This window comes from Salvia hispanica, chromosome 6 (assembly GCF_023119035.1).
Source record: "Salvia hispanica cultivar TCC Black 2014 chromosome 6, UniMelb_Shisp_WGS_1.0, whole genome shotgun sequence".
Classification (NCBI taxonomy): Eukaryota; Viridiplantae; Streptophyta; class Magnoliopsida; order Lamiales; family Lamiaceae; genus Salvia; species Salvia hispanica.
In genome coordinates, this window is record NC_062970.1 from 46,889,264 (window position 1) to 46,909,439 (window position 20,176).

Sequence of the window (20,176 nt, forward strand, 5' to 3'; positions counted from 1 at the left end):
GCCCTTCCGGAGGGCCCTTCTTTTTTTATTATTTCCACATCATCAATTTTTGAGAGGGCCTATCTCCCCACAATGGAAGGGCCCTTCCATAGGGCCTTCCCATTTCCACTTCATTTCCACATCATCATTTATTTTGTTTTAATTATGAAGCACTTTTATATCTAAATTAAATAATTTTAAATGCAAAAAAATATTAATACGCAAATCTTCGTTGTATTACAAAATTAGAAAATAGAATACAACGAGAAGCAAATATTGCATAAAAACTATTAAAAATAAAGCACTAGCAATACCCCATCTGATACTGGTTGCCGTTCGTGGTGAAGTTAACCAAGGGGCCTATTCCCTGGCACTGGTCGTTGAACAGAGGCGAGGATTGCAGAACATTAAGGTCGTTGTTCGACCCGGCCACACCGAAGTAGGCATGCCAAATCCATAGGCACTGATCTGCAACGGCTTCCAGAATTATGGTTGGGTGTGTGCCCTTGTACCCGCTCGTAAATTGGCCTCTCCAAGTGGTCGGACAGTTCTTCCACTGCCAATGCATACAATCTATACTTCCCAACATACCCGGGAAGCCGTGCGTCCTCCAGTGCAAATCAAGCAGGAATTGGCAATCTTGTACGGTCGGCTTCCGCAGATAGGTGGGGCCGAAAGTCTCAATTACGCCTTTACAAAACTTCTTCAGACAATCACGACCAGTTGTGTCGGCGACGTGAAGATATTCGTCGAACATGTCGGCGCAACCTCCGTATGCCAACTGCCTAATTGCAGTCGTGCACTTCTGTAGAGGTGACAACCCAGGCTTTCCGGCGGCGTCCCAACGCTGTTGGAAGTCAGGGTAACGCGCCGACAACCCGTTAACGATGCGCAAGAATAGCTCTCGCCGCATTCTGAAACGCCGACGGAAAACCGCCGGGCCCCACCGTGGGTCGTCGGCAAAGTAATCCGCATAGAGCCGGTTGTGAGCCTCAACGTGGTCGCGGTCGACAGATTCACGACGATGGATTGGCCTTGGAATTGCCTCCTGGTTCGCCTCTTCCTGACGTCGAGCTGCCCTTGCAAGGACTCGCTGCACCACTCGATTTATGATTTCATCGTCGGAATCGCTACCGGAAGACATTGATTAAATGTATAGAGAGACAATGTATTGAAATAGAGAGAAGATTTAAGATGTTGGTGTGGAAAAGTGAAGAATGGTAGGTGTATTTATAGTGAAAGAAATGAAGTAAAATATAAATTAAAAAATCAGAAAAAACAAAAAAAAAAAAAGCTAAGGGCCGATCGACGGCCCTCTCCCCACAATGGAGGGCCGATCGACGGCCCGTTCGGAACGGCCAAGGCCGATGCATCGGCCAACTTGGAGAGAGAACGGAGGGCCGCCGGACGGCCCCTCCTCCGCAATGGAGGGCCGATGGTGGCCGATGGGGAAGGCCCTCCCATCGGCCACCCATTGCTAATGGCCTTAATGTCTATTTGTTGCTTAAAAGTAAAAGGGAAAATAGGAAAAAAAACAAACACAAACCATCTAAATCTCAACAAACAAAATAATAGAGCTAATTAACGTTATGGACAGACAAAATCCACCTCCGGTATTTCTGAGGTTAATCCCGAATTTCTAATTTTCGTTGCAATGCGATTCGTTGTTACCATCTTAAACTTCATCAAGTTCTTCATCAACTCTTGTGGGAGGCTCTCTAAATGTGGACAGTTGATTTCTAGCTGTTTCAAAGATAACAACGCTCTCTCAACTTGTATTTTTCTAAGATTCCACAACTCATTGATGCGCAAGATTTCGAGGCGTAAGAGGCCGCGGACTATCACCATTTCTCGACCGGTGTATGCATTCCGCAGTTTGAGGCGTTTCAGCCAGCGAAACGTTTGTAGCACTCGCATAGGGTCTTCATCAAGACAAGTATTTACCAAAACGATGTATCTTACCCGAGGGAAGTTATCGCCACTTGGCAGCCGAGGTAAGAGCCCATACAGTTTGACCGTTTCGAGTCTATCTAGAACACCAATCTCGTCTAGACACGGCATGCTTCTGAAACGAAACCCTTTCAAGATAAGATGACGAAGGAACATCAACTTACCCAGTGATGAAAAGAGATTGCCTACATCTGAGTTTTCATCAACCTCTTCGATGCCCAATTTTTGGAGACGAATTGTCGTCTCCAAGATTGAGGCCTCATTTATACAATCATGAATAGGGATGTAGGTTAGGGTCTCAAGATACTCTAACGCGTCTATTTTCAAAGGCTTTCGGCAAATAACATCAGCCATGTGGAGAGTACGGAGGCTGTCCATTTCCCATATAATATCCGGCACATCCACCATGAAGTTAAGATCTATATCACCCTAAACGAGTGTGGGATCTCTTGTATGTAATTGTTTCTCAGTCCCAAGTATCTTAACTCGGTTAATGTGCTGATAGTTTCTGATAAAGTTTTCACCCCAAAATCATCCATGTCGAGTATTTTGAGTATTTCCAAACTCTTCCAATAAGACAGACTAGCATCGTCCAAGTAGCAACCACCTCCATGCAAGATAAGAGAATTAAGGTTTTTGTTATCCTGATTCTTGGAATGATCAAACTTATCTCTGCCACAATGGATAACACGATGACGCGGATTCCAAGAGGTTTGGCTATTTCCATTGCTCTTCAGGATCTCAAAGCCAATTTCCTCCTCTGCTTTTTTGATGGATAGCAAGTGTAGTACGGGATTCATGTGGCACCTTTTTACTTCCTCCTTGAATACGAACTCGTGCGCGACTTCAATAATGGATTCTTTAACTAAACCGGCACATGGTCCACCAAAAAGTCCTCTTGTAAGTGTGTCTAATGACTCTATTCCGCTTGCAGCCCAAATCTGTTCCAACTTTTCTTCCCTCATTATTGCATTTTCCTTAAAAAAGGACATACACAGGAAACATAGCTTAAGCTCTTCTCCCAATGTCTGATACATGGGTTCCAATAACTTCAATGATTTGCTCAAATCAACAGAATCAAAAAGCTCTTCCCACGCAATCCCTGAAAGTCTTTGCTTTGCTTTCTGCCTTGCAACATCAATTATAGCCGGCGGCAAACCCCCACATTTTTTCAACATCTCTTTACCCTTCCTCTCCAACTCCTTTGAGAATTCCTTCTTACCACTTGCAAATGTATCACCAGGGAATATAGTATTTAGGAACAATTGCCAGCTCTTATCAGAATCCAAAGGTTGCACATTGTGATTGTGATAGATGCCCTCAACCTCATAGCGACTCGTGCACAAAATTCGACTTCTAGGATGGTCTCCATCTGATGAGAATAATTCATACAAAAAAGAGAGTCACTGAACTGTGAAATTAGGATAAATAGTAGTACTACTTTAAGTTGGTCATAAGTTAGTGTAAGAGTATTTTTTCTTTCTAAGATGAACAAAAAAGATTGAAGATAAAATACATATACCTTTATCCCCAAGACCTCGCAAGATGCGTCGTATAGACATTCCTTTGAGTAGGTTGTCAAAAACTATGAAAAATCGCTTTCCTTTTAGGAGCTGGCAAAGCATCTGTCTTAGACTTCGGTTATCCTTTCCCTCCAACAACGAATCTCTTCCAATTAGTTGTTCCTCACTGCCTACCACCATCTGTTGTATCAGTTCCACAAGTACTTCTTTGTAGCTCATGTCATTAGAAATTGACACCCAGCCACGACGTTCAAACCGGCTGACAACGTCCTTGTGGTTGTACACTAGCCTAGCAAGCGTTGTCTTTCCGATACCAATCATGCCTTTGATATTCCAAATACTGAGGTGGGGTGGCCAGCTAGAGTTGTTTAAAACTGCTTTGTCAAGCAACATTTGCACGACGTTTTCCAACCCCACCACAACTTGTTCCTTTTCTTCGTCTCCACTGATTTTATCTTGAGCAGCTCCAAAGTTTATCATACGCATTTTTGTCGACTCGATCTCCCTTTTGTAGTACTCTAGCGATTGAGTGAAATGGAGAGAGCTCATGTCCTCCACACTTTGAGCCGACTCGACCAAGTCCGCCATTAAATATTTTAGCTTGCTCTTGTCTTCCATTTTCAAGCCTCTCAAGAAATCCAACATCTCTCTCAGCTCTTTCATTTTGGTCTCCAGGATGCCACGCGACTTGATATCCGTACACGCAACATGCGAAGTCTCCAGATTTTGTATCAACCCTGAGATCATGGCCTCCTCCTCCATCTTTATTCAAGATTAATTCAATTTCTGAAACCAAGGATCCAAATTCACAATTCTTGATAGTATTAAAAAACAACAACATATATAATCATGATAATTGACAAGGTATATTTCCTATTATGCATCAATTGATAAGGTAAGAATTTGCATATGCAAAATATGGATGAATTAATCATGTTTTTATTGTTGAAAATAGAGCCAACTGAAGATTTAACTATGACAAATTAAAAATTCATAATTAAATTGATCAATGCAGAAATAAGTTTTAATGTAAAATTGCAGAGCGTTCATTAGTAGATAACATTAAGTTCATATCTAGGGTGTTTGGTTTGCAAGATTGTATCTCAGATTAAATATGTATTAAGTTCATTTCTAGGGTGTTTGGTTTGCAAGATTGTATCCCAGATTAAATATGTATTAAGTTCATTTCTAGGGTGTTCGGTTTGCAAGATTGTATCCCAAATTAAATATGTAGTGCGTTTAGTTCATGAGATTCAATCCCACAATTCAATAATCATGGATAATTAGTAATAGCTAACCTCCTATGATTAAAATAATCTCACAACCTAATCTTAGATTGTATCTTGGTATTATTTTATCTAATAAACCGAACACCACCTTCTAGTTCATATTTAGTTCATTCTAAAGAACCTATTTTAAAAATATGAAGAACATTTTTAGATCATTTACGGATCCAGGTCATTTTTAGTCAATTTTTAGTTCATTTTAGGAAGGATGATCTAATAATAATCTAAAAATGATTAAAATCAGAAATTTCTAAATATGAACTAAAAATTAACTAAGTATAATCTAATAATCATAGTTCTGCATTACTCCTAGTTCTATTTTAATCACATTCCTATATATTTCATAAATCCTGGTTGAAAATTATTAATAAAATTTAAGATGAAGCTATTGAATCCTAACTAGGGCGTTGACTAAATCATGCAGAAATTGAAACTTAAATCTTTTGAACGAATTCAAACTTGTTTAAAAAAAAACAGCAACATATATATAATCATGTGATGAATTGGAAACTAAGTACATAATTTAAGGAAGGAACGATTAACATACCTTTTTTTTGAGGTTATCTTCTTATCTTTGCCAGTTGAGAGAGATTTTGAACTGCAAATTCATCAACTCAGAGTTAGTAATTCGGAAAAAGTTAGAACTTAGAAATACTTGAGTTTTAATTAAAAACTTATGAGGCACCTGTAAAAATGTATGCCATGTGAGAAGAAGGCAAGTGAATGAAGTTATAATTTAAATTAATTCAAAGTTGGTTTACAACACATTTCTCGATAATTTATTCTAAGATTTTCAACGGCAAATTAATTTTTTAATGCAGATTTTGCTTCCACTTGCAGGCCAGCTATTTTTTCATATTTATATTAGTTGATTACTTCTTGAATTTGACCAAAATAAAATAATGGGGGAAAATAGCTGGTCATTGTTTCACATGATGCTTTTTCAAGAATCTAGAGAGCATAAATCTCATCTAATTATAATTAATTATTCTGGTGGATTAGGTGTGGAAGAGCAAGAGCAACCATCTTAATTTTATGATCAATTTATCATAATATTACTTCATTATTTTGTGAAAAAAATGAATTAAATCTATATTTTTAGTTTGAATAAATGAAAACACAAGATGGCCAAACTGAGGTCATAAACCGTGGGCTGTAAATTCCAAAACTTGGGCTTCGAAATTATGAATGGCCCAATTTTACTACAATACTTGGTATTGCAAGGCCCAATGTAAACTACTTAAAATTATGAATGGCCCAATTTTTTATTTGTTTATCCTAATTAATCATTTATCCTGTTGTATTTGAACGTAAGTGTGGAAGATGCTTCCCAAGGGAAACATAATTATTTTAAATTATGATTAATATTTTTGTCCATATTATTAGAATTACTATTGCTGGTATTTTATTTGATATATTTAATTCATAATCAATTTGACCATAAAGTTAATGAATTTGTTGATCACAATCCCATCACCGGCAAAATAGAGGAAAGAGTTGAATCGGAAAATTGATTCCAAACAGGCAAATATAAGAGGAGTTAATCTCAAAAGGTATTTTATTTTCATTGAATAGCTTCATAGTTCACTTTCAATAGTATAGTTAGAATTTTTTACAGATTTTTGAAATCGTTAGCTCAGAAACTTTACTCGGTCCCAATTAATGGTAAAAATTCCAAATATTCTAAATTTTCAATGAGTGTTTTCGAAGAAATCTGTGTTGTCGAATTAAAGCTTCTACAAATGAGTTAAGAAGATTTACCAACTTTAATGGCATAGATAATAGTAGCTTTATATTCCCAAGGTTTTTAATTTGTGCATACCAGAAAGTGAGACCCAATCAGAATTCATTTTTCAGAATTCGATCAATTTTAGATCTGAATCTGGATTTGTTTTTGGTATCATTATCATGTCCAATTCTCTATTTTAAACTCATGAAGTCATTTATACTCCCCCTATCGATCGTACTTTTATGCAATAGTTGTCAAAATTTTAAAGTAAAATGTTAGTGAAATGGGATGTTTAATAGTTCCCAAAATGAAGTAGTAGAGATATTCAATGGTGGGCATGAAGAGTATTACTCACTCCGTCCCGCTTTAGCAGTCTCATTGACTTTTCTGCCATCTTCTTATAAAAATGATAAAAAATAGTTAAAGTAGAGAAATGGTAAAGTAAGAGAGACAATAATATAGATAAGACTATTCTCTATATTATTCTCTCTTTTAATTTACCATTTCTCATCTTTAACTATTTTATATTATTTTTACAAAAAGATGGCAGAAAAGTCAATGGGACTGCTAAAGTGGGACCGGGGGAGTATATGATATAGATTATGTTTTCATTTTTAATGGTGTTCATCTGAATTTCTAAATCAATTCCTTGTAGTTTTTAATAATCTTCCCCGGAAATCATGTCGGAGGCCATCATCTCAGGGGCGATAGAGGAGCTGGAGAGTTTTCTAGTTGAGAGCGATAAAGGGTATCTCGCAAAGACGGTAATAAACGAGCTGCGAATGATGCTGGATTACTTGAGGTTCAAGAACTCGGGAAAGAGGAGAAGGATGCTAAATCATTTGGTAGCTGACTTTGCTGAGATAGCTCAGTATTCAGCTGACCTCACAAGAAAAGCTGATCAGACCTCCTTATACAATGAAATGGGCATTGTCCTCGACTGGCTGAGGCGGTCAAAAAAGCGGATGACGGAGTTTGGAGTCGGTGAGGGGGTGAGCAGACTGCAAGATGTTGGAGAAAAGGGAGACAGAGTTTCCGTGGTGGGGTTGGAGAAGGACATGGAGCAACTTATTGGGAAGGTGATTCTTAACGAGGAGGCGGCCCTTGTGAGTTCTTGTATCAAAGGCATGCTTGGTGTGGGGAAGACGACTCTTGCCAGACAAGTGTACAACCATCCGGCTATCGTTGGGAAGTTCAAGCAACGTGCGTGGGTGACCATTTCTAGTGACACGAGTGTACATGAGGTGCTTGTGGAGCTGATACAGCAGTTGGTGGTACTTGATGGGGATTCGTTGTTGGTGGAGAAAATGGACAACCGGAGTCTTAGACAGATGCTTCGCCAGCACCTGCAAGGAATGTCGTGTTTCATTGTTGTCGACAACCTTCTTGCAGAAATGCGCTTGGAATCTTTCTTGCTAGGTCTTGCACAGATAGGTATGTTCGTCTTCATTTCTTATCTTGGAATTAATTACGCGTGTTTACATTTTGAATGGGACATTTCAAAGGAAAACGTGTCACTTTGAGCAGAACATGACATAGGGAGTATATTATAAAGATTTGAAAAAATTGAATATTTTTGGCTAAAAGTATTACTCCCTCCGTCCCCCATTAGGAGTCACACTTTGACCGGGCACGGGTTTTAAGAAATGTAAAGAAAAGTTGGTTTGAAAAAGTTAGTGGAATGTGGGACCCATTTTTTATATTGGTTTTATAATAAAATGTGAGTGAATTGAGTTAGTGGAATGAGACCTACTTACCATTTATGGTAAAAATGAAGTGTGACTCTTAATTGGGAACATACCGACATGGAAAAGTGTGACTCTTAATAGGGGACGGAGGGAGTAGTACTCTTGTTGTGTATATTAAAACTTGTGGAAGTATAGACTGTATATTAATTGTTCTCAACATGTATATAATCAGGCAATGGAAGTAGGTTGTTGTTAACCAGTCGCTATAAGATTGAAAGAATAAACATAGGTTATATTCACGAGATGAAAGCTCTGAATCCGGACAAGAGCTGGCAATTGTTTTTGAAAACAATTGATAAATTTACTGGGGTTGAGAACAAATTCTCGAAGGAGTTGGAGAGGAAGGGCAGAGAGATGTTGAAAAAATGTTGGGGTTTGCCGGTAGCTATCATAAATGTTGGAAGGCATAAAGTGAAACAAAGACTTTCGGGGATTGAATGGGAACAACTTTTTGATTCAATTGATTTGCGAGAATCGTTGAAGATATTGGAGCCGATGTATCGTAATTTGGATGAGACACTCAAGGCATGTTTCTTGCTCATGTCATTGTTTAAAGAAAATGCAATAATGAGGGAAGAAAAGTTGGATCATGTTTGGAATATAAGAGGAATAAATGTAGGAAGATCATGTACGTACCGGTTAGTTAGTGAATCCATTTTTGAAGTCGTGCACGAGTTCCCGTTCGTACGAGAAGTAAAAAGGTGTCACATGAATCCTCTACTACACATGTTATCCGTCAAAAAAGCAGAGGAGGAATTGGGCTTTGAGATCTTGAGGAGTGGAAATAGTCGACTCTCTCGAAGCTCACGAATTCCTTGTCATCGTGTTATTCATTGTGGTAGAGACAAACTTATTCACTCCAAGAATCAAGACAAACATCTTGTTTCTCTCGTCTTTCATGGAGGTGGTCGCTACTTGGACGACGCTGGAGAGGCTTATTGGAAGAGTTTTGAACTCCTCGACATACTCGACATGGAAGATTTTGGGGTGAAGACTTTATCAGAAACTATTGGCACACTGATTTCGTTAAGGTATTTGGGATTGAGAAACAATTACACGCAAGAGATTCCTCACTCGTTGGGGGGATTGAAAAGGCTTGAGGTTCTCGACATAGCTCTAAACTTTATGGTGGAGGTGCCGGATATCATCAAGGAAATGGGTAGCCTTCGTCATCTCTACATGTCTGATGTGATTTGTCGGGAGCCTTTGAAAGTAGATGCGCTACAGAAGCTTGAGACACTAACTTGCATCCCGATCTATGATTGGACATACGAGTTCTCAAGCTTGGAGAAGATGAGTCGTCTTCGTAAATTGGGGATCGAAGAAATTGATGAAAACTCGGATGTTATAAAGCTCTTTGGATCACTATTTAAGTTGAATAGGCTTGAGCACTTGACCTTGAGAGGGTTTCGTTTCAGAAGCATGCCGTGTTTGGACCAGATTGGTGTTCTTGATAGACTCGCGACGCTTAAACTGGATGGACGCCTAGCTAAGCTACCAAGTGCGGGTGATTTCCCTCAACGTATTCGCTACTTGATTTTGGTAAATACTTGTCTGGGCGAAGACCCCATGCCGGAGCTAGAGAATCTACCCTCCCTAGAGCGCCTCAAACTGCGGAATGCATACACTGGTCGAGAAATGGTGATTCAGCACAACGGGTTTCCTAAGCTCAAAGTGCTTCGGATAAATGAGCTGTGGAACCTTAGAAAAATACAAGTTGGAGAAGGTGCGATGTGGAAACTCGAGCAACTCGAAATCAAGAACTGTACACATCTGGTGAAGTTTAAGATTGGGTCGATGAAGCGTCTGAGGAAGTTAAGAATGGTAACAACCAAACACATGGCAGCAAAGATTAGAAACTCGAGCTCAATCTCCAGAATAATTGAAGTTGATATCAGTCCATAATTTGAAGTGTATGAGAAAGTGGATATTTTTGTTTGTTGCCTTTGGAAGGATGGTGTGTACTTTTCCTTCTTTCATTCCTCCTTTGTTTTGTGTGTTTGCAAATAAATGTGTATAGTTTTAAGGAACAAACTATATGTATTTTATGTTAGTATTATTTAATATGATATGGCTTGAGAATCCAGCTCATAAGAGCATCTCCAATGGCTTCAGGCCAGCCACAGGCTAGCCACTCTCTCCCTCTGCCACATCATCAGCACTAAAATTCCACATGCCACATCATCATTTTACTCAAATAGGCTAGCCCAAGGCTAGCAACAGGCTAGCCGCAATAAAAATAATTCAAAAACAACTACATTTACGCAATTAAATTTACGATAAATTACTGAATTAAATTTACGAGACATATACGGAAGAATGCATTCATTTCATTTAAATAAAAAAAAGATACATAGATAAAAAAAAGTACATAATAAAAAAAAAAACCGGGCTTCCACACACAAGCCCCGCCTCTCTCTACTCCTCATCGTCGCCATCCCCGCTGCCACCCGGGACCTCCACATCGGTGGCATCTGAGCCCAGCGTCCCAGGCCCCCAATCCCGATTGCCCTCGTGTGGCATCCCAAATCCACTGCATGCTCTCGAGCATCGAGTGAAGAAACCTCTCTTCTCCATGAGGTCAGTTGCGGCCTCCACTCTTGGAAGACCTTGTACACATACACATTCCCGCATTTTTTGACGCGAGAATAAGGTGTACGCGTGAAAGTGTCGAGAGGACCTCCCAGGGCGATAGGGGAGGAGGATTTCCCTTCTTGCGCATTGCGCCCGCTTTTTGGCCAACTTGAGCGCGAGAGCGCCCGAGCAAAGGATGGAGGGTCCGGAAACTCCTACGGCATGTCGGGGAGGTCGTGGGATACTGCGCGGCTAATGTCGCCGAATAGTTCGGCTTACGCATCTTCGGTACCCGGCTTCGACCCGCCGGAACTTCTCGGACTCCTTTAACACCGGAATGGCAGCATTCCCAGATGGTGAACTCCTTATATAAGTCCCCGGTACTGAACTGACTCTCACGCTATCATCCGGGCGTCCTCTCGGTTGCCCACTAGTCATCATGCGGAGGCGTTGGTGTACAACCCGAAATCGGCCGGCCGCGGCCACTGATGCTTTCCCACCCACTTTCGGCACTCCCTCCCCATTTGTAGTCACTTTCCATGCGGGCAGTACCTCATGTAAAGGCTGCTCCCTAATCTTAGCCCACATGTTGACGGTCGGTCGCTGAGTTGTCGGATCGTCGCAAATCGACAACCACGCCCTTGGCCACCGCCGACGTACTCATCCTCCGTCCACTTCCTCCGCGTGGGGGTGTCGTCAACAGCCGGCTACGACGACTCCTGCCGACCACCTTGCTAACTTCCGCGTAGTGGTCTTAACTTCTGACGGCGCGGCCCGACCCGGCTGAGCAGCGGTGTCCGCTTCCCGAATGTCGATCCACCTACTCTGGCTCATGCGGTAAGAACACGGTCATCCCAGTATGTGTCTCCACCGGGGGTCAGCGTGTGAGGCAGAAACCCCGTCAAAAAATCAAGAGAGGGCGATGGGCGGGTCGCACCCCCAGGTGACCCCTGCGCCCGGGATCATCTGGGGCTGCATACTCCTACCCATACCCGGCATCATCCACATCATACGATTCTGCGGCGTCAGCTGCGCTGTATGCAGGAACGCATACCTCCCCATCCCGGCGTTGCGCCTTTTTGCCGCGTGGCTGCTCCCCCGCCCGGCATCCCCCTCTTCATCCCCTGCGCATTCCCGACTTATCAATCCCCGTCAGCTGTTGCCAAGGGATGTTAAACCCTTAGGCCATCTTGCCCGCTCCATCTAGCCCCGTCCAGGACATTGCAGTGCGTAGGCCAAGTGCGAGATCCGCTCGTGTCGGCAGTGGACTCGTTCTCAGCCATCGCTCGATGTTGCTCTTGTCTTGAAATTTAGAGAGAGAATGCTTCGTTAAAACAAGTGGTGCAAATGAAAATGAAACTAAAATTGCGTATATATAGTTTTTCAAAAAATTTCAAAAAAATAAAAATAAAAAATAAAGACCTTGCCGATCGCTCGCCGATCGGCACGCCACAATGGCGGCCAACGCCCACAAATCGGCGTGCGCTTGCCTATTCTCTGTCGCCGAAAACGCGCTGGACGATTCCAATGGTTCGGCTAAGCGACCACGAATCGGCTAGCCGATTGGGCTAGCCGCTATTGGAGATGCTCTAACGCCCCAATCCTGACTTGAGAATCTAGCTCATTTTAGATTATGCTAATTTAATGAAATTGAATGCATTCAGCTGAAGCTCATTAAAACTGAGAGTGTTCTTGGATTATTGTTTGCTACCATCAGAGAAGAAAGCATAGAAAATGTTATTCATTTTATGTAGAAATAATGATTTAAAATAAGATTTTTTTAAAAAAATAAAAAATAGTTTATATTAGTGTTAAACAAAACTTTTATTTAAAAGTTAATAAAATTTTGATTAGAAGTTAATTTATTTAATAAAAGTGATTTATTACTAATTGTCTAAGTCAACTAAACTAGGAGTAGTTTAACCATTCCACGAATCAAGACAACAAACGTCTTGTTTCTCTCATATTCCATGGAGGTGGTTCCTACTTGGACGACACTAGCCCGTCTTATTGGAAGAGTTTTGAACTCCTCAAGATACTCGACATGGAAGATTTTGGGGTGAAGACTTTGTCAGAAACAATCGGCACATTGACCGAGTTAAGGTACTTGGGATTGAGAAACAATTACCTAACCAATATCCCGCGCTGGTTGGGGGATCTTGAAGACCTTGAGGTACTTGATATAGCTTGAACTTTATGCTTAGTATTCCGAATATTTTATGGAAAATGCGTAGCCTTCGTCATATCTACATGTCTGATGTGATTTGCCCGGAGCCTTTGAAGATAGACGCGCTACAGAATCTGGAGACCCTAACCTACATCTCGATTTGTGATTGGACCTATGAGATCCCGAGGTTGTGGACAACCGGAATCCGTATATTAGGCATTGAAGAAATTGATGAAAACTCGGATGTAAGCAAGCTATTTGCATCACTTGTTTGGCTGTCGAGGCTCGAGAGGCTTACCTTGAGAGGTTCGTTATAGGAGCATGCCATGTTTGGACGAGATTGGTATGCTAGTTACACTCCGTAAAATCAAACTAGATGGACGCCTATCTATGCTTCCGAGTGCGGCTAGTTTCCCTCAATTTATCAGTTCCTTGATTTTGGTAAATACTTGTCTTGACGAAGACCCCATGCCGGTACTGGAGAAGCTGCCCAACCTAGAGCGACTCAAACTGCAGAATGCATACACTGGTCGAGAAATGGTGATACGACAGTACAACGGGTTTCCCATGCTCAAAGCTCTTCACATCAATGAGATGTGGAATCTTAGGAGAATACAAGTTGGATGTGCAATGTGGGCTCTAACGGAACTAGAAATCAAGAATTGTCCGCATCTGGAGACCCTCCCGGAAGAGATTGGGAAGATGGTGTATCTGAGCAAGTATAAAATGGTTACAACCAAACACATAGCAACAAAGATCAGAAATTCTAGTTTGTCTCCAAAATAGTGAAAGTGGATATCAGTCCCTAACTTGTATTTTCTTTATTGGCATTTGGATGCCTTGTATCAAGTTGGACTATTATTTGGAGGTACCAAATCAGAGATCACTAATAAAATACTACAGTAATTAATTTGTAATAACGTGAACCATGTTAAAGAGCAGCTTAATTCATTGTTTCACGTCAAAACAACCTCTTCATTTCCACATTCATCATCCTGCTTTATAATTCTATTTTACTGGATTAGGTGGGGTAGACCTATCATCTTTTTTTATGGTCATTAAATACAATATTGGAATATAAATGGGAAAAAAAAAACATTTATTCAAAATTGGGTGGAAAAAAGCAATCATTCTAATCTTGTGTGCTAATCAAGTGGCCCAGGATCACCTAAAAAAATAATAACCTACTTGCCTCCGTTCACATGGCTTATATTAATTTTTTTTTTCCCTGTCCCAAAATTTGTTAATTACTTTTTTTAAGCCCAAATTTTTTTTTTCCCTTTTTCTTTTTTTTGGTTACTTTCCCCCTTAAATTATTTTTGTTCCCTTTTATTATAAAGAATATAAAAAAATTTTGAATTTAAATTATTGGGGGGAGTAGTATTTTTTTAATCAATTATGCATCCTAGAAAGTTTAACATTGTAACAACCAGTTTTAATAGCAAAAAAATTTTAAAATTTTTTCAGATTTAAATTTTTTCCATTTTTTTAATCGAACTATTTGTTTTGTCCATTCATTCACCAATCAATATGACCATCTGTTTTGAACTCGCCGGCAAAGCTAAAGGAAAAGAAAATTGAAGAAATAATCAAAAAGGTTTTTTTCTTTTTTTTGAAAAAGTTTCATAATTCACATGATTATGTTGTTTGGCATAGGTATTTGAAAGCCTTATTCAATCCAAATTAATGGTAAAAACCCTTTCCCAAAATTTTTCTAAATCTTCAAAGAATGTTTTTTGAAGATTCGAAATTTGGCCCTAAAATTTAAAAATTTATAAAAAAGCTTGGGGAAATAGTTAAGAAGATTTACTAATTTAAATTAGCATAGAAAATCTTAATTAGGATACAGAAAAAAGGTTAAAATCTGGAACTTAGCTTTATATTCTTAAGAACTTGGGTTTTTCAAATTTAATTTAGGAAGGCAAATAAGAGGAAACTAGTACTTACACTAGTATCTTGTAATTTGTATCATCTTGATTCTTTTGATATTTGAGCTTTTAAAATTATACTTGCCTAGCAGTGGATTCAAATTCATTTTTTTTTGAATTTGATTATTCAAACGATCTGAAATGCTTGTCTTTAATAGTAGTAGTGTTGATCTAATTTGGTGACAGATAGGTTTTTGTGACACAGTAGTTTAGAGTTCAAATTTCAAAATAAAAAAAGTAGTAGGAGTAGTATATTTTGTACTCCAAAATATAAATACAAAATCTTACCAAAATATACCATTCTGGTACTTGCAGAAACATGTCGGGCCCTCATCTTAGGGGTGATAAGGGGGAAAAAGAGAGTGATTCAAAAAGAGAATCAAAGTATCGATGGGGATTACAAAATGATTCTACTTAATGAGCTGAGAATGATGTTGTTTTGTTAGGGACAAGGAATCGGGAGTACTGAGGTGCAGGCTAGATCATTTGGTAGCTGACTTTACCGAGATGACTCAACTTTCAACCAACCCCACAACACAAAGAGTAATAGCCTATGCCCGAGATTGGCTGAGTAAGATAGAAAATTTGATGATGGAGTTTGGGATCGATAGGGAGCATCACTTGGGGGAAGGCCCGTACTGAGTTTGTTGGCTTAGAGATTATCGGGAAGGAGCAGAATCACTCACTGTGTGGCAATGTGGGCATGTCTAGACCTTTCTACTGGAAAATGTATGACGGACGTGGTCTGGAAATGATTAAGGTTTGTGAGACAGGGGAGAAACGAAAGGTAGGTAATAGATTAAATAAAAATAAAAATGATTTTGCAAATTCTACAATTTTCGTACATGCAGATATTACAAAAACATGTCGGAGGCCATCATAGCATGGGCGGGCGAGCAACTGTGTAGTTTTGGGATAGAAAAAGTGAGGGCGATCACAAGTCGATCACGGATGAGATAATAAATGAGCTTGAGCAAGTTGTGAATTTTTTCCAACAAGTCGGAACCAGGAAGTTGGACATCTGAATCATTTGCTAGTGACTTTGCTGAAAATGGCTCAACTTTCAGTGAACTACACAATAAACAGTGAAGAGATCTTCATGAAAATTGATTGGAAATGGGACGGATTGGCTGAGGAAGCTAAGAAAGCGAATAATGGAGTTTGGAGGTGGCAGGAGGCAAACGTCCCCAAAGTGTTGGAGAAGAAGGGGTCGTAGTGGGCTTAGAAAAGAAGTGCAGCTTATTAGTAGAGCGATCCTGGATGAGTCGACACGTTTTAAATTGATCCGTATCAAAGGCATGCTTGGTTCGGGGAAAAACAACTCTAGCCAGACAAGTATACAACCACCGGACATCATTCAGAAATTCAAACACCGGCATGGATAACTTTCTAGTGACACAAGGTGAATGAGGGGCTTGTGGGAAATACACAAGTTTGGGGGTCCATTATATGTGGAGGAAATGGACAACAAAAGTCTCCAACGATGGCTGCACTGGCACATGCAAGGAAAGTCACATTTCATAGTTCTAGACAACGTGCCAAAAAATATGCGCTTGGAATCCATCTTGAGTGGTCTTCCGGAGGAAGGTATGTTCATCTTTATTTCTTATCTTACAATTAATTCTCCATGGTTAAACGTATTCACCTTATAAGTAGAAATACAAATTAAAATTTTTTTACAAGGCATGGAAAAACATTTCCAAATGATTTTAATGTGGGGGGGTACCTCTATTTAGAGAACACTAATTATAGCCACACTAGGAAACATATCTCAAGAGAAAACATAAGGAAACAAAGCCTAGATATGGTAGGAGATATCGCCTAATCTTCTCTTCAAGTTCTAAAACCAATTGAAGTTATACATAACTTCATCTTCTTTAAGGTCAACTTAGTACACATGTATGTTGGACTCGCTTCCAAGTATATTCTCAAATTGTAGGATTTTCATCACCAACAAGTGTTTAATGTAATGATACTTCAACTCTTTCATGTTTTTCTAGAATGAAATGCTTGATTCTTTGCTAAGAAAATGACACTCCGAGCCCAAGTTCATCTAAGAAACGCAACCACACGATCTCCTTACTTGCTTCCACCAACTCATTGTGCTCTTCTCCATCGGGTAGGGCTGCATCCACACAACCTATCACTCAACTTCTTTCCATTGAAACATAATAAAACCTTTTATGCGGTATCTCTTAAATATCAAAGGCCGTTTAAATGTTTCTCAATGTTGTTTGCTCAAATGACCCATGAACGATTCACTACTCTCACTACTTGTGCAATATCAGACTCGTCAAACCATTGCATATATAATACCGTACTGCTAAGCATAGACCTTTCAAGTTAGCAAAAGGACCTTTCATCATTTCAACATTTCTTCTCTTTTACTCGACAACTTGCAATCTTACGTAACGCTCAAAGCACACTTACTAGCTTTTTTAATCATAATGTCAAATCTTTCCATAACGTTTCCAGTAAGGTTCAAAATACAATTTTCCCCACTTCTTGTCACGCCGAGTCTTATGCTCAAAATCTGATTAGCCTCTCCAAGATCTTTCAGAGAATCGTTAGACAATTGTTTTTTCAATTGATCCATCTTCTTGCATCGCCTCTTGAGATCAACATATCATCAACATATAATAACGGATAACCTCTCGTCACACTTATCGGTGGCGTTTCCGATTTTTTTATTTGGTACGAATTGTATGTTAAATATATAAAATTATTTAAATAGTACTAATAACTTTTTTATTAATCTATTGTACTAAAAATAATATTTCCCCCCGCCCCATAGGACCCCCGTTACCATTTTATTGGCCACATTAAGAGTTCCCGAGAATATTAATATAGATATTAGGCTTAAATTCCACAAACCCTTTTTTCACTCATATTTTATTATAAAATTAAATAAAAAAAAGGACTTAATTATATCACCCCCAATTTTCTTTCATTTTTTAAAATGGTGTGAACTTAAATGTGACCCCTAAAGGGGGGCGGGGAGTATTATCTAAAATGTTAAAAATGAGAATTTCATATTAAAAAAAAAAAGAATAAAGAACTAAGAATTTTTTGTTTGAAATGTTACAATTAAAATGATTAAAAAAAATAATAGAGTATAAATAATAAAAAAAAAATTAAAATCAACAAACATAACAAACATAAATAGGAAAATAAAAATAAAAAAGTATAGTAAACAATCCTGTCTAGAAAATAAACATAATTAAAAACAATGAAAAGGAAAATGAATAACAAAAATGAAAATGTGCTACCCCAAAAAAAAAATACTTTAAACAAAATTAGAAAAAAAAGAAAAAAGAAAAAGGAGACTAAAAGAATTAGAGAGGGTTTTTTCCCACGAGGGTCAATCGGGAACGGGGGTTGATTGACATTTTACAACTTTTGGGAAAAAAGGTTTTTTCTAAATTTCCACTATGGGGTTTCGTAAAACAAAACCTATTAAAATGATCTTTTGGTTTATAAGAAAACCCCCCCCAAATTAATCCTTGGATCTAGATAATTAACTAAATTTTCCCTCCCTACTAAAATAACCTAAAATTTAAACCCGTGGGTAGTTCCCAAAAATTAGTCATGGAACCCAAAATATATTATGGGGGTACCCCCCGCCCTAAATATCCTCTTATAGTAACAACAACTACCAAAATCCATCATTAATACATCAAACTTCTTATAAAATACTTTTAGCTTGTTTTAGACTATACAAATTTTTCTTCAACTTACACACAAGATTTTTTTTTCCTTTTTCTCGAAACCCCCAAGGTTTATATAATACTCATCTAAAATTTCCATGAATGAATGTCATCTTTAATCCATTTGATAAAAAACATTTTCTACAACTACCATGCTCAACACTAAAATAGAGTCATTTTACAAAAGTGAACACATCCGAATCAATACCATATCTTTAAAAAAAAATTTCCCCGACAAAACCTCCCTTGTAGGCTTGCATCATCAATTTCACCCTTGATTGAGACCCACTTGCAATGCAAATTTTTTCTTTTTGAAATTTTTTTCCCATTGTCATTCATGATAGAGAGACAAGCTCATCATCCATGACAATTTTTCACCCGTTTATGGGACTTCTCCTTTACATAGCACTGGCTCACCACCGTTTGTAGAATGAATAAATTTAGAGGGTGAATAAAGTCAAGTAATTTTTCTTGTCGGCTAGAAAGGGTTTGGGGATAATTCCTCAAGCACCTTTCAACATCAGGTCCCTTCTCCGCCAGTTAAGATGCCTAATCATCACTTGGGGTTCAAAACTACTAAGACTTGATACCGCAATCTGTGTGACAATATATGTTCATTGAAACCACATCTATACTACAAATAACCTTTCGGGTTTTTCCATTCCCGGGGTCTATAACCGAACTCATCACCTCCATAACCAATAAACGACACTTAACAAATTTACATCCAACTTATTCTAAAATCAGAACTAGCATAAGCATAAGCAATATACCAAAAAATGCGAGGAAAATAGATTTACCCTTTTTTCATCCAAACCTTTTCATGTGTATGAAATGCAAAAAAACGATAGACCTCTATTGATTAGAATGATGTGTTTACAAACCCCCAAAAAAAGAAACCAAATTTTTAACCTAAAACTTTTATTATTTAATGTTCTGCTCTGCACAGAACCATTTTGATGAAGAATCACTCTCACAATCTTTTTCTGTTGTAGAAAATGGAAAAGATACACTGCTTTGGGAAACAATCCATAAGAAAATGGAGAAATTACAATAACGGAATTAACAAAATAGAATAGAGACAACAAAACCGTAAATTTAACAGCAGTCAAAGAGTCCTCCTGAAGACAAGATACGCCTAGTGCTCTCGGGGTTAACTTCCCCCCGAGATAAACCGCTTAACCTTTTTTTGCAATCGCTGACGGAATGCTTGCAAAAAAATGTAGGGGGGTAAGAGCTTCAAGAATATTTGAGAGAGGGAAAAAATCTTTTGATGCAGAGGATGTTTTTGCTTTTTTTGGCATGTAGAAAGCATAGAATGAATATCCTATTTATAGGCCAAGTCCACTACATTGGGAGCTGGGGTGAACAGAATTCAAATCTGTCATCATATGGCTGCAGTTCCGTCAAGCTTACAAGCTGTTACAGGTGCCATCGCTGGAGCTAGAGGCTGATCATGGAAGGACCTCTTTGCTATCTAAATGAACTAAAAACGATAAAAAAAATGACCTCTTTGTTATCTAAATGACCACCCTGTTTCAAAATTCTAAACTTTTAGAATGAACTAAAAATGGTCTAATAATGA

At 38.8% G+C, this 20,176-nt stretch overlaps 3 protein-coding genes across 4 annotated transcripts; 1 reads left to right on the forward strand and 2 right to left on the reverse strand.

The window, feature by feature from the left end:
• Window positions 1–283: 283 nt before the first annotated feature.
• Window positions 284–1,123, reverse strand: LOC125195579. The gene is made up of 2 exons (XM_048093717.1): window positions 571–1,123; window positions 284–447 (listed from the first exon to the last, which is right to left on the reverse strand). Exons 1-2 carry the CDS (start codon window positions 1,121–1,123, stop codon window positions 284–286), a joined length of 717 nt encoding a protein of 238 aa, XP_047949674.1.
• A 387-nt stretch (window positions 1,124–1,510) lies between these two features.
• On the reverse strand, window positions 1,511–5,386 carry LOC125192667 (putative disease resistance RPP13-like protein 3). The gene is made up of 3 exons (XM_048090287.1): window positions 5,286–5,386; window positions 3,452–4,238; window positions 1,511–3,301 (listed from the first exon to the last, which is right to left on the reverse strand). The coding sequence occupies exons 2-3, from the start codon at window positions 4,212–4,214 to the stop codon at window positions 2,349–2,351; spliced, it is 1,716 nt and encodes a 571-aa protein (XP_047946244.1). The 5' UTR covers window positions 4,215–4,238; window positions 5,286–5,386; the 3' UTR covers window positions 1,511–2,348.
• An 806-nt stretch (window positions 5,387–6,192) lies between these two features.
• LOC125193792 (probable disease resistance protein At1g58602) lies at window positions 6,193–10,301 on the forward strand. 2 transcript variants are annotated; one of them, XM_048091674.1, is made up of 3 exons: window positions 6,193–6,291; window positions 7,123–7,901; window positions 8,388–10,301. In XM_048091674.1, exons 2-3 carry the CDS (start codon window positions 7,148–7,150, stop codon window positions 10,118–10,120), a joined length of 2,487 nt encoding a protein of 828 aa, XP_047947631.1. In that variant the 5' UTR covers window positions 6,193–6,291; window positions 7,123–7,147; the 3' UTR covers window positions 10,121–10,301. The 2 variants fall into 2 exon arrangements, with proteins under 2 accessions (XP_047947631.1, XP_047947632.1); XM_048091675.1 differs by having other exon boundaries at window positions 6,202–6,291; window positions 7,170–7,901.
• The last annotated feature ends 9,875 nt before the right edge of the window (window positions 10,302–20,176 follow it).

Coding starts and splice junctions, on each gene's coding strand:
- LOC125195579 (XM_048093717.1), bottom strand. CDS start 1,123: ATGTCTTCCGGTAGCGATTCCGACGATGAAATCATAAATCGAGTGGTG. Junction 448..570: donor GAGGACGCACGGCTTCCCGG/GTATGTTGGGAA, acceptor AAGCCGTTGCAG/ATCAGTGCCTATGGATTTGG.
- LOC125192667 (XM_048090287.1), bottom strand. CDS start 4,214: ATGGAGGAGGAGGCCATGATCTCAGGGTTGATACAAAATCTGGAGACT. Junction 3,302..3,451: donor GCGAGGTCTTGGGGATAAAG/GTATATGTATTT, acceptor TATTCTCATCAG/ATGGAGACCATCCTAGAAGT.
- LOC125193792 (XM_048091674.1), top strand. CDS start 7,148: ATGTCGGAGGCCATCATCTCAGGGGCGATAGAGGAGCTGGAGAGTTTT. Junction 7,902..8,387: donor GCTAGGTCTTGCACAGATAG/GTATGTTCGTCT, acceptor GTATATAATCAG/GCAATGGAAGTAGGTTGTTG.